This window comes from Falco rusticolus, chromosome 1, assembly GCF_015220075.1.
Source record: "Falco rusticolus isolate bFalRus1 chromosome 1, bFalRus1.pri, whole genome shotgun sequence".
NCBI lineage: Eukaryota > Metazoa > Chordata > Aves > Falconiformes > Falconidae > Falco > Falco rusticolus.
Window position 1 is genome coordinate 37672573 of NC_051187.1, and position 21692 is coordinate 37694264.

General features: G+C 40.3%; 1 protein-coding gene across 1 annotated transcript in view; it reads left to right on the plus strand.

Annotated features, from left to right (window-relative positions):
* The first annotated feature begins 16454 nt into the window (after positions 1 to 16454).
* The window catches only part of SLC5A1 (solute carrier family 5 member 1), a 28235-nt gene continuing 22997 nt past the window's right edge, over positions 16455 to 21692 (plus strand). The window contains exons 1-2 of the mRNA XM_037410006.1: positions 16455 to 16541; positions 18708 to 18779. Of these exons, the coding sequence (XP_037265903.1) occupies positions 16455 to 16541; positions 18708 to 18779 (159 nt within the window). The remainder of the gene's footprint in view (positions 16542 to 18707; positions 18780 to 21692) is intronic.

Below are 21692 nucleotides of genomic sequence, written 5' to 3' on the forward strand. Positions count from 1 at the left end.
AATTGCCAATTGGCATCAAATTTGAGAACTAGTTTCCTAGCAGGTGAAGAACATGAATACAAAGTTGTTGCACCACAGCTGTCTGTGCCCAGATTCACAAAAAACTGATGGCAAATTTTTCATTGGGTAAAGGAACAGGCAGAAAATATTTTAGGGTAGTTTTCCCCTGCAAAACTTACTTATACCATGTTAAGCACAGTATGATGCTGCTTAAATCTGGAGATAATGTTGATTATTTTAGAGGAAGAAAAGGAAGGGAGGGTAGGTATTGATTTCAGCAGTTGAGTCATATGGAAATCAATTTACTTTTCAGTTCCTGGAGAAGAAGCATTGCAACTGGTTATTCATGACTGTCTCATACTTTCTACCTTTGTGTCATTGATGGAGCAGACAGCAGTTCTGTTCTGAAGCAGAAAGTTGCTATGCACTTCCTGCTTTGTTGAACTGGTTATAATAATGATCTCTTTCCAATGGTTGAATGATGCAATGATGCAGCATTCACTGGTGAAACTGTGCCTGATGTACCAGTTTGCAAGTTTTATAAAAGTTGCTTTCTCTACACGTTTGTGATGCTCTGTTGTAGTGTCAACATTGGTTCTGAATTATCATTCTATTACATCCTGTGAAGTAGCAAGCAGAGGCAATTTCATTTTACATTCTTGATGTTCAGTTATGCTTAGCTTGGTGGAAGAGCAGTTGGGCTTGCTGGATGTAACAGCTTTGCCATCTTCTTTTCTTCCCTATACCACCTGTAGTGGTTCAGCATACAACTTACTAATCTGGGTTCTGTTCAATACGATTTGCAGAGATGTCTCTCACACTAATGGTTCCATTGTATATTTTGGTGCTACTTCCACCTTCTTTCCCCCCCCCTATCTATTAGATCTTGTTTCCATTAGTTTAATAACCCTTTCATTGTGTTTCTTGGGTCAGATGAAACAATGGAGCGCTTTTTTTCCATGTTGGGAATTGTTTCTTTCTGAAGTTTCCGATTGCTTTAGATAAACAAGCCAAACAGACACCAGTTGTAACAATGGGAATAGGTTAGTTTCTCTTTCTGGAACATAAATCAAAACCCAAGAGATAAGATGTAGAGGGGAAAGGAAGGATCTGTGGTACCCTCTCTGAGAAACATTTCAAGACTGTCAGCCAGATGCGTTCAGCATTACCCAGAGAACCTCTCTTACTGTCTGCAGTTTTATAGCTAACTATAAACTAACTTCCAAACCAGGAAAGGAAGTTACTGAGTCTCTTCATGCTGTGCGAGTGGATGTCTCTAGAACTGCATCAGTGTTTCTCTCCTTATGTAGATTTTGGAGCACCTCTTAGCACTGGAAATTTCATCTGGTTGCATAGAAGCTCTAGGGACAACACCTGTAGAGTAAGCCTGACGCCGATGTCACCATGCAGCAAATCATTAGCACCCTTCTGTTTCTGTCTTCTGTCCCTTACTGACAAGGAGTCTCAGTAGGACAGGAGTCTGCATAAGCTGATTGTTAATTCATACTTAACTTTAGTTAATGAGGTCTTGTTATTTTGTTACTGTCTGCCTGGAGGTACCAGTGAAGAAGCAGAATGCAGAAGCTGGCTCTCCCTCTGCAGAGTTCTCTTTCCTCTTAGGGATGTCAATGGACATCAGCTTCCTTAATGTGGAGCACTGTGTGGATTACTCATAAATGTTTTAAAGCGTTTATGGATCACATGATTGTACTCTTTACTACATTGGATACTATGTCAATGACAGTCTGAGAATGTAAACAAGTTAATTATCTGGCACTTTGTGTTAGAGGTTCAGTGTTCCACCCCCTTTTGCCTGTTGCTGTTTTTTACAGCGTTCTGAAGACTGGACTCAGCCAAGATTTATATGATGTTAATTACATTACTTGTTTCCAGGGACATGAGAAAAAAAAAAAAAAAAAAAAAGTGACCTTTTCAACATCATTTCCCACCTTCCATTGCTGCTGAAGACCAGTGCCGGCACAAGGTTTGTTTGCTGGGTTTTTATCTTTATAACTGCAGGTTTAGTTTTCTGGGGAGGCAGACAGTTCTTCCATGCTTCTTTCTTTCCCAATATATGCCTTGTTCCACAGAGAGACATTCGTTTATTCTCTTGATAAAAATACCCTTAATTTTGTGTAGCTAAGAGTGATTGTGTGAAAAGCAAAACTTGGTGTTAAAATCTGCAGGTGAGAGGAACTGTTTCTAGAATGAGGCTTTTCTGGAATGCGTAACAAAATTGGAAGACACTGCATTATGTATGATAACAAAGTTGAATTCTCTGCTCTTCCCTGTCATTGGATTTAAGATGAAAGTACTCAAAAAAAATAAAGTCATTGCCAAGTCAGTGAAGTGATTGTTTTATCAGTATTTTGTAAGCAATACATGCAATGAGTGTTTCTGGTCAGTGCCTGTTAAAGTGGTAGACATCCACATGCTTTTGTGATCAACAGCCTTCATCTCCCATGGCTAAAACTACCCCAGTTAAAGTCTCACTGCGGTTGGAAAGTCCGCAACCTGAGTTTTCTTCTCTCTGCCAGGATTGGAATCCTGCAAAGTAGGTTTGAAACTGTTAATGGCGTGGAAGGGAGAAAGCAGTAGTTGCTTATATTTTGGGGTACAGGACTCCAGTATATAAGCTTTCTAGAACTAAGAGATGACAACCTTTTCCAGTGTTCAATATGCAAGAATGCTATGGAAATTTTTAGTAGGGAATCTGTAACATGAGATTATTTCTTTTTATGAAGAGGAAAACTGAAAGTATGTACAATTACAGCCTCAAAATAACATTATGGGATAACTCAACATTTTACCAATAGATATATTTTTCTGACAAACGCCTGTTTAATTTTTTTTCTTTTCAGACCTGTACATAAAGCTTCTATATTTGTTGTGGAACAGAATGTTAGAGGCACTTAACAGTGGCACTTTAATGATGTCTGCTGACTTCAGTCATAAGGGTTAGTTGTGCCTGTCCACATTCATCAGAAGTCAGTTTTTTCATCAGTATGGTTTATGTAGTTTAAGATTTGATTTCTTTGGATGTGGGATACTCTCTTGTGATCTTTAGAAGATTTCACAAAGCATGTTAAAAGTTCTGAAAAAGTCTGCAGGCCATTTCCTGTAAAATATTGTTCAGTAGAAAAATATGAAACAAAATAAGCAGCTTGGTTTTTCTTGAAGATTTCCTCAGGGTAAACTACAGTGCAGCCTTACTAGTCCAATTTAATTCCTGGAATATCATCCTGCTTTTTTTTTCATTCTAGCATAATTAAGTGGATAACCAGGAAGTTAGTGAAATTATACTGATGTAAAATAATTGAGGTTAATCTTTGCCTGAATAAGGACCGATCACTGACTTATGTGCAGTGTGAACCTTATGGATACTAAAAGCAGGAGACTGCAGTTTGAGCAATTTTATAAAAACTGGGGAAGGCTCTCACTCTTCTGCCAAATCACCAGCGTGGTGGGTCCTTGCTTTGTCAAAGGGTAGATCCGGTCCACTCTTCTGAATTCATGTTTTAGAAACCTTGTCATCTGGGATCTCTGGCATGGTCCTGTACACAGCTCATGTGCAAACCTTATTAAAAAGCAGATGATGTGTTTGTTGCCAAGGAAACATAAGCCATTAAGCCCTAGGAACATAATTCATAAGAAACAAATATTAGCTGTTAACAGCTACTTTCTCCATTAGTGCCATGAAACCTACGTGAAATAGCCTTGCAGTCTCCTAGCTAATGGAAATGATATAACTGGAGAATGAAAAGGTGAAACGAGGAATTACAGTTCACTGAGCTCTAAGTATGGCCGGAGTAATGAGAGTGCAGGACTGCGTATGTTTTCTTCCCTTGTGTTGATAATCCACTGAGCATCTGTTTATCCTACTCATGTTACTGTGTATTATGAATCACATTAAAGGCAAGCCTTTGCCAAGCAAAGAAAGATCAGGCCTACGTTTTCCAATAAGTCTATCTGGAATATGAAAATAGAAATTAGGAGTGGGGAAAGGGAATGGTAAAGTATTTTCTATTGGTTTAAGTTTAAATATCTTAATAATTTTAAATTTGACTTCTATGGATTTGATATGTGTATTTCATTGTAGTTAGCTAATTCACAGTGAGTTTAACACAAAGTGGGGTTTATAGATAACATTTTTTTTATTTTTGTGTTTTGGTCAATCTCAGTTTGCTCTTAAAATCTAGAAGCTGTTTTCTTCACCCTTCACTCTGTAGTAATGACATTGGATTAATTTCTTTTTTTTTCATACTAATACTGCAAAGCACCTGGAAACTTCTTGGAATGGAAACTGCCAAACTTCCATTGTGCTTGTATTCTAGGAAATATTTCTAGCAAAAAAAATAAGGAGGGAAGTGAATCTGGCTCAATTTTTGACTGGCCTAAACAGTTGCCACGCCTAAGCGCTATCCAGGACCACACTCAGGGACCCACGTTATTGTTGGTACCTTGTGTTCACCCTTGTTCAGCTTTGACTTCCCAATCCCAAAGTCATTACTGCCTTTTACTCTCAGCTGTTCCACTGATTTTGAACCATCCTTTCTGTATTTGAGAGGAGAATTAACATTGCTGTCTGAAAAAAAAAAGTCCTGATTTTACTATAGTGGTGTGAAGACTAATGAAATACTGGGATACTAATGAAATACTGGGATACTCGGGCTCCAAGTCACCCACCAACAGTTTAGTGTAATAAATCAGTTGTAGTCAATTGGTGAAGTTCGTTGTCAGCTTTGCTCAGACTTTATCCAGGCACCATACGTGCAACTCCAAAAAGAGGTCTGTGTAAGAACTGGATAAATTCTGATTAGCAGCTTCCAGACTTTGCCCCCACAGCCCCGATGTAGTTTCAGTTAGCTCTCGTGCAGTTTGTGTCCAGATAAGTCACAATGAAGTACAGGCACTGCAGTACTCTGCTTTCTCCAGGGTTTTATGGGACTTTGCCTGATAGCAACCTCAAGGATTTGGCAGTAAGTGAGTACTAAGAAATGAGCATATGACACTATTGACTTTTTTAGTGGCATAATTGTGAGAACATGCATCAAAACTGGTTTGTGAGCCTATGACAGCATACCTGAATGCAGAGAGAAGCTTGTCAAGCAGCCTTGTGCAGCAAGATGGCCTTTGAAGGACAGGAAACAAGTCAGAGATCTCCAGATGACTTAATATAGTTAGAAATGGGCTTCCAGAGACCATGAAGGGCAGGGCTAAGCTCATGTCAAAGTTAGATCAAATTGCTCAGGACCCTGTCCAGTCAGGCTTTGAAAATCTCCAAGAACAGGTATTTCTCTGTCTTTTTGTGCAACCTGTTTCAGGGCTTAGCCACTTACGCTGAATTGTTCCCCCCTATATCCAGTCACGATTTCTCCTGCTGCAGTCTGTGACTATTGCTTCTTGTCCTTGCACTGTGTACCTCCACAAAGAGTGGCTCTGTCTTCCATGTTAAGTGCCCTTTAGATATTTGACGATGACAATTGGATTCCTCTCCCAAACCTTCTCTTCCTGAGGCTAAACAAACCCAGTCCCTCAGGCTCCCCTCATATGTCCTGTGGTCCAGGCTTTAAACTGTTTTAGTGACCCTTCACTCTACTCTGTTCCTGTAGCTTGTTGAGGTCTTTCTGAATGGCAGCTCTGACTTCCAGTGTGTGAACTGGTGTCTTGCATTTGATGTCACCTGTGAAGTTGATGAAGGTGCATTCTGTCTTATTGTCAAGGTCCAGGACATTGATGAAGATATTCAACAGGATTGAACCTGATATAACTTGTAAACAGCTTTCACTTAGACTTTTGAACCGTTGACCTTTGAGCCTGATGGTGCAGCCAGGTTTTCACCCACTTTTTAAGCTCCCTCACCCAGTCCATACCTTGCCAATTTGGCTACAATGATGTGTGGGAGACCATGTCAAAAGCCTGCTAATCCATGCCCATGGAACCAGTTACTTTATTGTAGAAGGTAGTTGGGTTTATTATACAAAATTTTCTCGTGGTAAATCTGCAACACCTATTCCCAGTCACCTTTTTTGTCCCTTGTGTGCCTGGAAATGACTTCTGGGAGGACTTGTTCCCCTTTCAAATAAGGAAAATTCCTATGTTTTACAGTGTGCTCCTAGCCATTTTCAGTAGCAGAAATGAAAGCTACAGCAGCAAGTTGGTCAAAGACTTAGAAAATTCTGTCTTGTTATCCTAAGAAAGATTTACCCCTCTTGTGAGTGTGGTCTGCAGGAAGGCTGGATCGCTAGCAGCTCATCTGATGTGACTCTGGCATGTGGCCACCATCTCACAGCTGTACATATCTGACAGAGCACAGGTACGGTATTCATGCTAGCTGTTAGCACAGTTTGCCAAAGGATGTCCTCAGGTGTGCCGTGTCCTGATATCCATGTGCTTTCCTCTATAAAGAAATCGGGACACATTATATAATGTGGGAGCCTGTGGAGAAATTTATTCTTTGAGGTTAGCTTCTTCCAGGTTCTGTGTCAGGGAAAACACTGGGCTACTGTGAGGGTGCTTGTGCTTCACGAGTGCCTGGATACTGTGCCATTTTTGATCTACCATTCAAACATGATTTGCCAGGCTGTAGCAAAAAGCAGCCTGAAACGGCCTAGCAGCTGTCCTGCAAGCTGCTCTTCTCCTTTGAACGCTAGCAACAGCGATGCCGCAGACTGCCCTTGCTGAGAATGCCAGTCCCTGCTCATCACGGAATACGTCTAGGGAAAAAAGGCAGAAGGGGAGGTCCAGCAGATACAGCACTACTAGACCTTTTTTCAGATGCTGACAAGACATGCAAATCAAGCCTAAAGGGCTTTAATTTGTCCATCTGAACAGTGTCTTGGTCTGACAGGAGCATTGTTCTGCAAGTGTACAGAAACTACCAGTGGAAGCAAGATTTTTGGAATGGGAGAGACAACTTCATGTTCCTGTGTGGGGAGCTCAGTGCTTATTTGGCAGAGCAGCAACCAGCATGGAGCAGGCACTGGCAGTGAGAAAGGAAGCCTTGCGATCCGGGACTGCTGTTGCTCTCTCTTCAGATAGTTTGGGGGTTAAAACCTGCCGTCACAATTTGGTAGGTGACCCCAGCTAGGTGGAAATTTCTTGGCCAGTCGTTATGGATGCACATTTATTAGTAGCAGGCTTCCTTTGTGTAGCTGTAGGGACGTGACTTTACTGTTGTCACCTCTGACAATGAAAGTTGTCCTGTCCCCAGAATGTTGAACAAGTATGTCTTGATGGATTTTGTTTAACAGTGATTTGCTTGTAAGGGTCACCCCAGTTCTGACATGGTCTAAGGTACCCTATGTTCAGATTCACTGAAGCATCTGATCATGATGGAAAGAGTCTTACATGGTAAAATGAGTCTCCTTTCTGTTACTGCCAGTTGTTCTGGACTTCTAAGGAATCATTAACAAGTAGTAAAATAATAGCCACTCTTAATCAGTTTGATGTCCTGTGATTGTACAAGAACATTTTTCTCTACCCCTTGTGATCTCTGAGAGGAAGGGTATGTTTTAAGTACTAATTCAGTCAAGTGAAGTCACTTCTGATGAACGAACACATAAAAATTTTTATGTGTTTCCTAGTTTGGAGACTAAGCTTCCTTATAGAAAATCCTGTTACTGATATGCAGGAGATCTCTCAGAATTTTTCAAAGTGGCAATACAGTGTAAAAATGAATGTTTCTAGATGTGGAAAGAATTCCAACAAGTTACAAATCTACAGTTTTCCAGCAAACATACGTGTTTATTCACACACTTGCTATTTCTCCTGACAACCAAGAGGCCTAATTTGTGTAGTCTTCTAAATATTTTTTTTTTATAAATAAGTGGTTTGCTTACTCTCTAAAGTGTTCAGATCAAATTTTATCTGTGAGCACAAGTGGAAACTCAAATTGTCCCTCTGGGCTACACCCAGAGCATCCTGGAATGTGAATCTCTCCTTCTATCAGTGATCTTTGCATGATGTTCCCAAAACATTTGCACTTCTTTTGCATGAGCTTAAAGGAGGATCACAGACATTTGAGGAGTTAGAAGAGTTTTTTGCTATTCTGGGACTAATCTCTGAGAGTAGGTTGTAAATGGGTATTCCAGTGTTATGTAGTCCCTCTGGATGTGATCGGTTTGGATGGCAATGGAAGCCACATTCTTATCTGGGATGACTTCAGTTCTCAGCCTGATCTACATAGGTAAGCCTTACAGTCCAACACAGTTTGCAGTAAGCAACGTCCTGATGATACGAAACTTCTTACCTGACGTTGAAAAATACGTTCCAAATTTTACACACCCTTCTTAACCATAGTGTACTGCACTTTGCAACTGCACCTGAATCACAAATGTTCCACACCTGAAGTATTGTGAAATAAAGGGTAATTTAAAGCCAACCGCCTTCTCTTGCTGTAAGCACGTATTGAGAACCTGTCATCAATGCTTAGCTTCCTTGCCCAGTTACCACCCAGTCCACTTTAACAATCTTTAGCGTGTCCTAGGCTATCAAAAGCTTTCTTCAATGGTCCTTATTTCTAATAGATTAACACATGTAGATTTTACACACTGCATTAATGTAGCGAGGTTGTGGGGAGAAAGCACAGAAATTGTTACTGCAAGTACAAGTAATAGAACAAGTGTAGCTGCAGAATAAAGTGGATTTAGTTATGACCTATTCTAGGTATCCATTACAGGTCACGCTGGATCCTGAGCTTTCTGGCAGTTCAATAGGCTGTCAAAAGCTATCAAAGTCTACAGGAGTTTTTTCTTTCAGCAGTATTACTTGAAAAATTGCTGAACTTGCTATGTCTTACTGCTGAAAGTATTCTTTATTAGGCTCTTACTGATTTCCCGCTCCTAATTGCCACTAGTATCCTTCCCTGGCTTTAAAGAAGAAAACTGGAGATGTTGAATCCCCATAGAATCAACATGACAACTTTTATGATGTTGTTTGGGTTTTTTTCGGGGTGTGTGTGAAGCATTCCAGGAGGTTTTTCTCACCTCCTTTCAGTATCAGTGTGATTATCCTGTACATGGATGTGTTAGTGTTCCCATTTAACACTGTTGAATTGCATAATTTGGTACATGATGCTAAATGTGCATTTTAGATTTCAGCTGCAGGTTGTGCAGTGGTTTGGATGAATGAAAATATTACTCTGACTGTTTTTTGGTAGAAGCGTCAATTTTTCATCGAATCCTGAAGAGCCTGACACCACTGAAGAGAAAAAAAAAAGAAAGAACACAGTGCTGATTTTTTAGTTACATTATGCTAATCCTGGGATGGCTGTTTCAGGAATGCGCAGAGCATATCCAGGAGGTTTTCTGCTGAAGAACATTTCTTCTGGTGGAGAACATCTATAACTGAGTATCACTTTCATCCTCTGTATTCTCTACCTTCGGTAGCGGTTTGGGGAATACCTGCTCATCCAGTTTGGCAGGCTTTCTGGTGTTTTGAGTTGTCAGATAACAGGGAAGATAGGGCTTTTGAAGCCTTCTTGTGTCTGCGTAGTGCATTCTGAGTGGTAATCGCCCTCTGTTCCCTGTAACAAAGAAGACAGTGAGTGTCGATAACATTGGGAATGCTGATGTCTTGCCTGCTGCCTCTGCTTGAAGCACTGTTTCAAACGAAGAGCGAGCGCTCTCAGCAGAGCGCTCTCAGCGCAGTTTTAAACGCGATGCCTAAACCATCAGCAACCTGTCTACCCGAGGGATTTAGCAGTGTCAAAATCGGGCGAGCTGATTTGTTTTAGCAAGAGCTATAGACATTTTGAAGAGTTCCTTTACTGTCAGGAGGCTATTAGGTTTAATTATCAGTTTGCCTGTCGCTCTAGTGCAGCTCCTCCCATCACAATGTGAGCAAACAAATTTCCTAGCACCTGCGAAGATCAAGCGGGTTTTTGTTTGTGGGTTGGTTATTTTCTTTATGTGCTGGTTGGTGTCATCAAACACTCATCTTATGCCTCAGTCAGAATCCCGGCAATACCCACACCCATCGGTATGCCATCTTTACATCCTGCACTGACGCTCTGATACACAGAGAAAAACCCTCACGTAAATAGACACATTACGTGTACTGGTAAACATGTATACCACAGACTGAAATAACACAGATCTGATGTATAATATAAAACGATTTAATCTGTGAGGCACATGAACTAAAATTCCTTCTAGAAATGTTCAGCTTTTGACAAAATAACAATTAAAATCTATCCAAAGACTACATCACACTGATGACGGGGGAGATTTAAATGATGAGTGTCTAGTATTAGATTCATTCTGTAATCTTCACATCTATTTTGGCAGGGCAAAGAAAGTTTATAAAATTCATGCCTATCGAGGTGCTGACACATCACACAATATCAGAAGGCTTCATGAAGTGTTTTAAATGGAATGTATGTAGCTGCTTGGATTGGATTGTTCACCATGGTAGCTATAAAACTCAGGACCAGATGTAGCTTTAATCAGGGTATGTACAGTCATTAAAATTATGATTGGAATAAAAAGAATATGCTAGTAAAACCATACTGTGAAGCAATAATCTAAATCAAAGTTTTGAAAATGAATGAGTGATAACTTTGTTACAGCTACTGAGCTATTTAACTTTATTGTGCATAGTCATGAGCCTCTTTTGTCATTCTGGATTATAGTTTAATTAACGTTTTAAGTTCTGCTATCCACAGAACTTAGAAATTGAGGGATGAGTCTTTTAAAAGGAAGGGCATGGTTGCTTTGGAATTGTTTTATTGCTTCACACTAGCAGTCGATGTAATATTCCTTCCGTTCATGTTGTCCTAGGAGTTTAATTACAGGCACAAGAATCTGATATACCAGATCTGATACATGGTTACAATGATTCCCGTGATCATAACATTTTGTGAAGTTTTCAAGTTCTGCCCACGTCTTGCCCTCAATGATTACTAAAGTAAGAAAATATGTCATTAGTTTATAACACGTGTTCTTTTAGTTCAGTATACGCAGCTCAGGACTAGGCTACTTTCCGCATCTGCTGGGGAAGTTCACAGACTTTTTGAGATAGAGGACTAGGCTAGCTTTTCTCCTGGAAATGGATGCAGGCTACTGCCTTAATATCAAAGAAATAGTTTTGTAATAACTTCAATAATTAGCATTAAGTTGATTAAAAAGACTGAAACTATAGAACAAGTATTTTTTGGTTTTGAGATTTTCTAAGTTGGCAGATGAATAAGATCTCACTGTAGAAGGGATCTCCATTTCATACCAATATAACACTTTGTGTCCTTTGTTCTGTTCTAGAATCTGTCAGAACTCAAAGTCTGATCAAACGATACCTCTGCGTAAATTAATTTATCAATATTCTTCGTTTTCAGGTAATATTAGCGTACTTTTCACACTCTTCAGTATTTCCATTTCTTTATTTTTTTCAACTGTTGCTTGTGTATGATCTTTTTTGTTGTTGGTTGGGGTTGGTTGGTTTGTTAGCTTTTCCTTCCCCCTCACTGGGAAGTGTTTCCAGGCAATTCTTTTCATTTTTATCCTGACCAGGGGTTGCCATGTCTCACTCTTCCCTATTTCTGAACAAATTATTGCTCCAATAGCGAAAAAGAGTGTGTGCCAAAGGTGAATACTACCTGTTTCAGCCCAGATTCCTTAAAGAATGTTTCCTCTGGGTTCTTTCTCTTCTTATTGGTTTTCCAGTATTATATTGTATTTTGTACAGTATTACGCAGATTTTTTCCTCGTTTAATTTTGCAGCCAAACACTCTGCAAACAAGAGGCTTAACTATGAGCCCCTGGGATGCTGTAGAGCAAATTGGAATATATATTAGGCTATTACATTAGTAGATTATGATCTTTTCCCTCCTCCACTTAGATTTCTTTAATCAAATTGACCTGTCAAATCAATAAATATTAATAAATTTGTTGCTGCTTATTGCTGTAGGGCAATGAAAACATCTACAAGGGCTGAGGATATCCATTTTTCAAGAGTGATTACATTTATTTAGAAAAAAACAGAGTATGAGCAACTAGGGTTTTCATTAGTTCACCTGAAAAACTGAAGAATTATTTCAGTGGAAGGGGTGTCAGCAGATCATCTCCTGTTCATTTCTCTCCTGTGTTTTATGTGGTGGAGATATTATTTTCCCTAAAGCATCTCCAGGGTATGAGTAGTAAAAATATTTCTGAGAGCTGTGATCATGATTATGCAGCCACTCTGGACAATTTCTTATATTATTTAATTTTAGGTATAGTAGAAGTGGCAAATCGGCATGTATTGATCTCTAAAAAGTATTTTTATGGAAACATTGTTTTAGGAGAAAGGTAGGAAGCTCCTGAGAAGGATTAGCAAGCCTCTAACATATACAAAATGCGATGGATTAGATCATAAGGATAATAAATATATTTTGGGTTATATAGTTTATGGGATAATAATTGTACTTCTCTTTTAATGAGAATGCTACTCAGTTAGATTGCTCCCCACAAGCAACTTCTTATCTGCCTCGCTGTCAGGTGGCTAAATCTGGTGACAGTCTGCATCGGTTTGGGGGAGTATTTTTTAATCTGTTATTCAACTTTATTATTCCCAATGGAAATTTCAAATCAGTCTCTTGCCATTAATCCTCCCCTGTTAATCTCCTGAATTAGAAGAAAGAATCAAACATTAGTAAAATAAAAATAAATTCAGGTTACTTTATTTGCTATCCTAGTCTATCTTGCCGGAAGAGTGCAGTCCTTGGACTGTTGTTTTTATAACATTGGCAGGGCTTAGACACTGCCGGCCTGGGTGTACTTACAGATCATACAGAGAGAATTTAATCAGTTGCTGAAGAACTGAATGTATTTCCTTGCTTCAATTCTGTCTATCAGCATATAAATCTGTTTTTATGTCCTCTGATATTTCTTCTCTGTAGATATATACTAATAAGAAAATAAGTCTAGAAAGAGCTCATTTTATTTTTGTTACCTTTTTTGTCTGTTGATAAACACATGGGGTTTTTCATGTTTCTTGATCTGATCTTCAGAATGAGAACAGAATAACCTTGCTTGCTTTCTGATAAGCTTTTAAGAAGGCATCCCTTTTCCTACTGATTTTTTTTCTTTTATCTACATCATACCTACTGGAGTTTGGATATTTTTGCCTTGACGTAATTCCTCTTTTATGGATTCCACTTTTTAGTTTCTAACATTTTTGTCATCCTTCTGTGACTAATTCTTCTAATTAGACCCAGGTTTTGCTCACTTAAGCAAGCTTGCACAAAGAGAAAAAGGACTTGTGGCATCAAACAAAAGGTGCTAAATAATCCTCCTGTCTCTTACTCAAACTGCCATCCTCTGTTATTAGGACCATTGCAAATATAATATCTTTTCTCACCAAGTTGGTACTACATGGCTAGGAAACTAGAAAAAGAGGGAAGAGGCTTTACTAACATAGTATATGGCCTTCCACAAGTAAAATAACTGCACATTTTTGCCTAGTTTTGTCCTTTATTAATTGTACAAAGGATCTCGTGTATAAATTAGCATTTCTGAGGATCATCTCCAAAAGAAATCTGCTTGCTTTATAAAGAACTGTGGAGGAATGTCAGAGAAAAGATTAGAGGAGTTCCTCTGTGGGAGGTAGTTTGCATACTAATACATCTTTCTCTTTGTAGTTTGTTTTCCTTTTTTTTTAATCATTTGCCATCTTCAGGAGGAAGACTTACACTAAGTTTCTAAAAGACTAGGCTAAGTGGCAGCAAGGACTATAAATCTCAATTTTTCTGTGCTACAGCCCGATTTTCCAATGACAACAGGGCAATTGTGGCTTCTACATAGCTCATGTACCTGCTCTGTGCCCCATAAGACAGTGGTGCCCCTGCCAGCCCTTGCAGTTACACGGTTGGGTATACAGATCCATGATACCGTTCTGTTTGATCTCCATCAGTAGTCTGGTGTGTGATTTTGAGTAAATGACTCCAGCATTCTGTAGCTGTTGGTGCTTTCATCCGTTGTCTTATTTCTCTGTTCAAGTATGAACATATTCGTGATAAGCTGAATGTTATCAGACTTGATCCAGAGGGAGTAATCATTACAGATGTGGATCACAGTTGCTGTGTTACGCTACTTAGACTAGTTGTTTTTCCTGCTCCCATTAAAATCTCTCTTACTTCAATGAATTAGCCTGGCTCAAAGGAAAAAATAGAGAAATTTCCCCAATATATCAAATTATTTGTCATTCTTTCTAGTATTGGAGCCCTATACTTGCCTGACCAGACACTTCAGGATGATGAGAGCACCTACTGAAGCACATTGCTAGCTGAGTGTGAGAAAAAGAGGTTAATTGTCTCCTGTCTCCTCACACTTCACATCAGGAGGTTTACTCAATGCTTATCTTTGAAAACTTTAATACAAAGGTAGGTTCAGCTTCTTTTCAAATCTGGAAACTTGGCTGACCTTTCAGAGACCATTTATAAGCATTCAGTTCATGAAGTGGTTAATGTAGTACACCAACAATCTGCTGAATGTAATGCTTCTAGGTTTCTCTTTGACTGCAGATACGAGGATGTGGAAGTGAGATATTAAGAGCCTCGACAAAGCTGCCTGCCTTTTTTAACAGTCTTGTAGAGAATGTTTGGTTTGGGTTTGTGACCTTCAGGAACAAAAACAGAATAAAGTTTGTTTCCACTGTATATAAAGAAAGGAATTGCATGATTATTATTTTTTAGACACTGATTCTCTGTTACAGTCTCAAACCTTGCTGTCTTGTTGGTGTGGCTGTGCTAGCAGCTGTGGACAGGAGGCTGTAGCTTTTCTTAGCTTCTGAGCTCTTTTGTGCAGAGGTCTGGATGAGACACGTTATAGTAGATAAATTCCTGTCTAATTTTTCTTTGCTTTGCCTCTGTAGACTGATGCAGAAATGGAGTTCTAGCCTTTTTGCTAGTTGCAAGGACCCATGGGAAACTATGTCAATCTTTGTAAAGAAGTGCCATCTACAGCCTATCTTAGGCAAACTGTTTCCTGATAATTAAGGTTAGTAAATAAGTCTTTTATTTTCCTCTGAAATACACAGCAGGGAAGGTTGCAGCTAATGGGAATTTTGGATGCTCAGCAGCTTCCAGGGTTAATTTTTTCTCTGTTGGATTTAAAGCTAACATTTCACAGTCCTGTAGGACAAACTGAAGAATGTTTGTTGGGAGAGATGCCTAAACTATCAGAGGACACGACTATTTTATAAGAGAATAGGTGCTCAAACAATAGTGATATTTTTATTTTATTCTTATAAGCTATCACACTTTATTATAGCTTCTTAGATTTTGGTGCTTTTTATTAGCCACAATTACCAAAGGGTAGTTTACCTAAGAAAAATTCTTTGCCAATGAACAGAGAGCCAGACCTCAATTTCAGCTCCCAAGGAAATAACCACTGCAAGATGGTCAGACCTGCTGTGCTTTCTGTGTACTGTACTGCTTGTTCTACTCTGCGTAACTTCAGGGTAACATTTTACTCCCAAAGGGCAGCCTAATCAGCTGTAAATGGATAATGATTCCCTAGTATCAAGCAGACAATAGGACTTTCAGGTATACTTAGAGCCCAGAAGTATGCCTGGCACCTGTGTCTCGTGTTCTAAATGTCCTGGATTTTTCTTTGGGGAAGCTTCCTTGTTAAGAGCTTGAAGATCTTTCTATAATCAGAGTGTTCCACATCTTTGTGACCAGTTATTTTGCTTAGCTTGATTCTGAAGTCAGAGGAACAAATAAAGGGAGAGCAGACCCAAGCTCTGGTGAACTTTGAACTTACTTGAATGTGAAGCTGATTAGCTACAATAGAGAGAACCACCACCACCGCCTAAACATTCTGGAATTCGGCACAGTAAGCTCCTGGATCTCAGTCCTGTGGTGCACATGCATCTTTACCTGTATCCTTGTGAGAGATGTAAACAGCTTCAAGTTGTATCCTTCCCAGAAGTGCAGGGCTGTTGCTCCACTGAATAATGCTGCTGAGTTGACAGATGACACAGAAGATGTCCCAGCTCTGGACCCCTGGGTTTTCCCCAGGTATCAGGTCACTCACTCCTCCTCACAGATAATTGCTTACCATAATCGTCTAAAAGAACTACATCTTCCATGACTAGATTTACAGGTACAACCACTTAAAAAAAAAAAAAAGTATTCACACAGTGAGGTAAATATGTGGGTTTATTGCAGCCAAGCCACTCCTTTCCATGCTCATTCCTTCTCAGACATCTGCTCCTGGATGTTAAAACCCTGAGCACCTTTGGCAGGGGAACTGAACTCTGAAATCTGCAGCACCTGTAACAGAGGAGCAATATTTGGGAAGAATTTGTTTCCCAAGGAAAAGCAGCAGCTTCAACTTGTGTCCCATGGGAGACAAGTGAATCTGAAGTTATATATTATATAAGACGTAGGGGATGACAGCAGTTTATCATTAACCTGAACTCTGCAAGAAGCACATAAGGAGATAAAGAAGAAGAAAGCCAGAGAAACAGCCAGGATGGAACCCAACATAAGGATCAACAATCCTGCAGACATCTCTGTTATTGTCATCTATTTTGTGGTAGTCCTGGCAGTGGGACTATGGGTAGGTTGGGGGTTTATTTTATTTTGTTTTGTTTTGTTTTATTATTTTATATTATATTATTTTATTTAATGAGCAGGTAGTTTGCAGTGTCTTGGGAAAATGGCTTAGTAAATGAAAATGTATAATTGTATGAAGATTTTGGTGCTTAATTGAGATAGTTAATAAGTGTATGGTGGGGGAAATGTGATTATTTACTGGAGAGTGGATGGTGAGCTGCGGAGGCATCCATTTAGGTGGATGAATGGAACTAGTGGGGAAGGTGGAGTAATGAAGTTTGTGTGGGAAGGAGCAGAGAGATCTGCTCAGTGAGGCTCAGGCCAGCTGGGGTCCCTGTTAGAAAGCAGGTGGGAGGTGAATGGATGGGGTTTGGCATTGGGACTCCAGTGGGAACTGGGGGTGTAAGGTGATGCTGTGGGAAAATGGTGAGAAGAGGGAGTTGCAGGGAGAAGAACGGAGGTGAAGTCACTGTGTGGGGAGGCAGTGTGGGGTGCAACAGGAGCACTGCAGGACACCTACCCCTCCACCCCCACCCCCCGGGGCTCTAGATCACTCAACAAAGGAGTGAGGTGCTCAGGATTGTAGGTGCCGCTTATGGGCTGTATTATCGTGGCTTTTTTTTTGCCAGCAGGACCTTGGCTCCAGGCTGCAGTGCCATCGAAACGATGAGGAGGGAACAGTTTCGGGGGTGGCAGGTGCTGGCAATGACTCTGTTCATGGCCCTCGCAGAGCGGAGCCTCTTGCCCTCTGCCCGGCAATCCTGACTGCGCTGAGGGCTGCCAGGGAAACTCCTGCCTCATCTGCAACCCAAGTGCAGTGCTTTCATGGCTAATGGGGCAAGGCAGATACCATTCTGTTGGTGTAACCTCAGTGCTGAAGGGTTTGAAGATAATAGGCCAATACTGTGAGCTACAAAGCTGTAAACAGTGGAATGTCACTCAATTTTGGTTTCCTTAGGGCAAGCTCTCCTGGTCACCTGAACACCTGACCATTAACAAGCGGATGGGAGGCATTGTCCCTCAATAATCCTCTCCTTGCCAGGAGCATCCCAGGGGTCCATTTCGAAGGCAGAGAAGTTGGCTGCAAAACAAACCTCCCTTTCTAGCAGCCTGGCAATGTTTTGAAGAGTACCAAAAAGTTAGGGTGGACACAAAGTGGACACAACCTTTTCTTTACCTCTTCATCGCAGTAGTAGATGCCAAAACCATAAGAAAAACTCTGGAGCCCCCAGTATACCTGAGCACCTTGCTGTCCTGTGGGAAGGAGCGGGGTCCTTGCCAGGGAGGTCTGGCTGGTGCTGCTGTTGAACTTTGCATTAACCATCTGTGACAAAAAGGAGCTGATTTGTGGCTTGTCAGGCTATTGTCTGCTGAGTAATTCCTGGAACCATTTCTTTACAGCACCAGTGTTGTCTTTATTGGACAAATACTCAGTTGCTGTGTGTAGTTAAGTGTAAGTTACTTCCTTTCTTCTGCATCAGAAGAAAAGATCTGGATAATTTTCCTGAGTCTTCTTACTTTATTTGCCTGTTCAAAGTCCACCAGAGGAGACAATGGGAATCCAATATTTGGATCAGGGTCATTAATGGAAATTGGACAAAGCTTCCTTCTGAAGCCCATCCCTTGAAAAATACAAAACGAGTACCTAAAAAGGAAATTTTAGTTGGCTTCTCTTTTTTTGAACTTGAGAGAAGTGGGTACAATGCTGATATCACAACAAGAAAATAGATTTTTGTAGGTATTTTCTGGGGTTGGATAATATTGAATAAAAAAGCTGCACACTTTCTGTTAATGAAGTTGCAACTTACAGTCTTTTTTGATGCCTGAAGTCAAAGACATTGCATACCTGATGTGTTCATATGAGCTTTTATTTGATCATTTTTAGTTAAATTAAATTTTATTTTAATATTTTGCACTGTAATGAAAGGTGAAGCTATGAAGTGTGAATGGTTAATGTAGACCTAGATGCAAGAATCATTATTCAGTTGTATTATTTTCTTCATCATAAACTTTTTCTTTTTAACCACTCTCTTTTTATTTCTTCCACTTTACTCTCCCCATACATATTATCGCTTAATTCTAGCTGTTTGTTTTTAGTCTGGGTTTATCTTGCCTGTTATACTTAAAATATGATTCAATCTTGCTTGCTTGCTTGCTTGCTTTTCTCCAGGCTATGTACTCAACCAACCGTGGGACAGTAGGTGGATTCTTCCTGGCTGGACGAAGCATGGTTTGGTGGCCGGTGAGTGCTATATATATTGTGTGTGTATATAAAACATACATATGTGTGTGTGCATCCACTTCCATATGACTGTATCTAGTCCTTAAATATTAAGTATCCCTACAATGCTGTTGAGACTGTGATGGCTATGTTGTGTAGGCACAGTTCGAACTCTTTCTCTAGCCATGGTGGCACAGGGCAAACTGCACAACAAAAGCCACCTGACAGGCAGGGAAAAGTGTTGGGGAAGTTGTCCCTGTTGAGCTCTGAGCTGTCTTCATTATGAGACCAACTTGTTTGAACTTAGGTACATTGGTCATGTCAGTGTAGACAAATCCAGTGCTTTGCTTTTCAGCCCACTTTAAAACTTTTCAATAGTTTGAATTTTTTACTTTCACTGCACTCAAACAAGCTGGCTCGTTTTGAGATCATCGCAGAGAAGAGTTAATTTACTGAACTTTTTCCTCATATTGCTCTGTTGTTTCCACTTTTAGTAACAAGTTCTGGTCTGTACAAGGATAAAATCCTGAAAACATTATGATAAGTTATTGGTAAAATGTAGTTTACATTTTTTAAAAGATTATCTGTGACTTACATTGTTTGTCTTCTGTGGATCTGTGTTCTCTTCCAAGGTGGAGAAAAGGGGTCACAGACACAAAACGAGTTCATAGCTATCCATCAGGCCTTTGGCAGAAATGATATTAGAAACAATTATCTATTTCTTCCAGATCATAGATTCTATTTAGTGTGACTTCTTGGAAAAGCAGGAGACTTAATCAAACCTGCATTTTCTGTATTACTTGAGTTGTACATGCTTCCCTGTGCCTGAATGGAAATCCTCAACATTCCTGACCTTGCATTCAGTCTCCAAAAATGTTTTTGCACCTAATTAAGACTTTTGATTCAAGATTCCACCCACATGGATTCAGCTACAGGATTAGGGAGAGTGACAGTAAGTATTTGTTGTCTAAAAAGGTAGGAATTTTCTTGAAGTAAGATGCAGAAATACCTACATATCTTTCAGTCTTCTTGTGCTTCAGGGAGCCTGCTCTCTGCCTTCAGAAGGCATTGGGACTGCCTCTTTAATGACATAGAAAGATTAAATGCCAATGACAGTAAAAGGTTTCTTCGTTTGGTATAGTAGATCTAAGAAAATTCAAGTTCCATTGGAAGACTGAGGAAAGAGAAAGTTTCCAAGTTATTTTAAGATAAATCCCATCATTCTAGGGGGAGAGATTACTTTGCTTAACTGTCACTTTGATCAGTGGGCTGGTTTTAACCTTGTGCAATTCTGTATGCCTGTCAGGGGTGAATATGAATACCCTTTTGTGCAGATGCAAATGAAGGTGGAAGCAGCAAGGCAGGAAAGACTCACTGTAAAAAACTTCTGTCTTGCTTCGGTGCCACTGAGAACTCCTAATGCTTTCCCTGAACCCCTGGGAAGATTATCTAACTCCAAGTTCTCTGCCAACACTAACCTGACAGATTCAGCAAGCTCCCGTCCTCCAGCGGGAAGACAAAAGGGATGACCCAACATCGCAGTGGTTGCTGGTAGGGTCATCCCTCCTTCCCAAACACTGCAAGCTCAGCATGGATGAAGTGCTAGTTGTCAGTGGAGTTGTAGACCACCCCTTCAATACTTCCCTTTGGAATGTCAGGAGTGTCTTCCTGCACCATAAAAACAGACCCTTCTTGCTATTCATCCTGGTATCACACAAAATAAACAAATGAGAAGCACTCAAACCACAAACTAAATACCATGTCAGCAGCACCACCTTGGAAAGTTTGCCTTGGATAACAAGAGATTCCAAAACACCTATTCCCCACAGTTCAGCAGGTAGATAGGATGTCCATCACCTGGTGCAAACTGGGCTGAAACGACTAGGAAACCAATGAAAGTATAGAAAGTTCAGTCCAAGATGTGATCTCGGTTCTGCAACAGCTAATGCTGTGTGGGTTTTTTTACTTTTCCCGTGCTTTGACTAGTCTTTTGTGCCACATCAGGACTAACCTGGTGTAGTTCTGGAAAGCTCTGATACATAACATCTGATAACATCCTCATAGTGAGCTCAGGAAGTGTGGCCAGTGAGGCGGATTGTGAGGGCTGTGATCAGTGGCACAGCCTAGCTGGGGGCGTGTAGCTGAAGTACTCTGGGGTCACTTCTGGGTCCAGTCTTGTTCAGCTTACTCATCAGTGGCGTGAGGGGACAGAGTATACTCTCAGCAGGTTTGCGGATGTGATTTCCACAGTCTGCACGTAAGACGCAGGGTGGGGGAAGTTTTTTTCTATGCGAACTCTTTATTTATCAGATTTCTTCCCTGCCATTTCAGCATAGTGACCCTTGCCCTATAATTGCTTTCTGGAACAGAGAAAAACGAAACATAAACCCACCCAGAACACAAAACCCTTCCACAAACTTGTTATAAACTTAATTCCCTTAATCTGTGTTTGTCAGTGCTTGTGATATGTTCTACACAGGGCAGCCGTAAGTGGCTTTTCTGAGAGCACAAGGGAAAAGGCTCATTAGCAGTGTGACGGGATCTCTTACTGACAAGCCTGGGAAAGGGATTCTGTTCACTTAAACGATGGAGTAGCTGTGGTTTAGTAGACTAGAGCAGACCCTGGTAATCAAGGGCTGGAGGTTAGTTCCACTTTTGATAGGGTTTGGTTTTTTGGTTTTTTGTTGTTTTTTTTTTTTTTATAGTGTTTGTCAGTCACTTTGCCTGATTGTGATTCAGTTTCACTGTGTATAAAGTAGAGGCAACACAGTTCTCCTGGGCCAGGCTCCGAGTGTTGGCTGCAGCAGGATCCATGAACGTCGCTTCGTGTTTTGCAGAACCAAGCCCATGGTTAGGCTTTTCTGACTCTTCTGCTGAGGTAATAGGTCCTTCAGTGTTTGTTCACTGAAATCACTGCTCTTATGCAGTAGATGA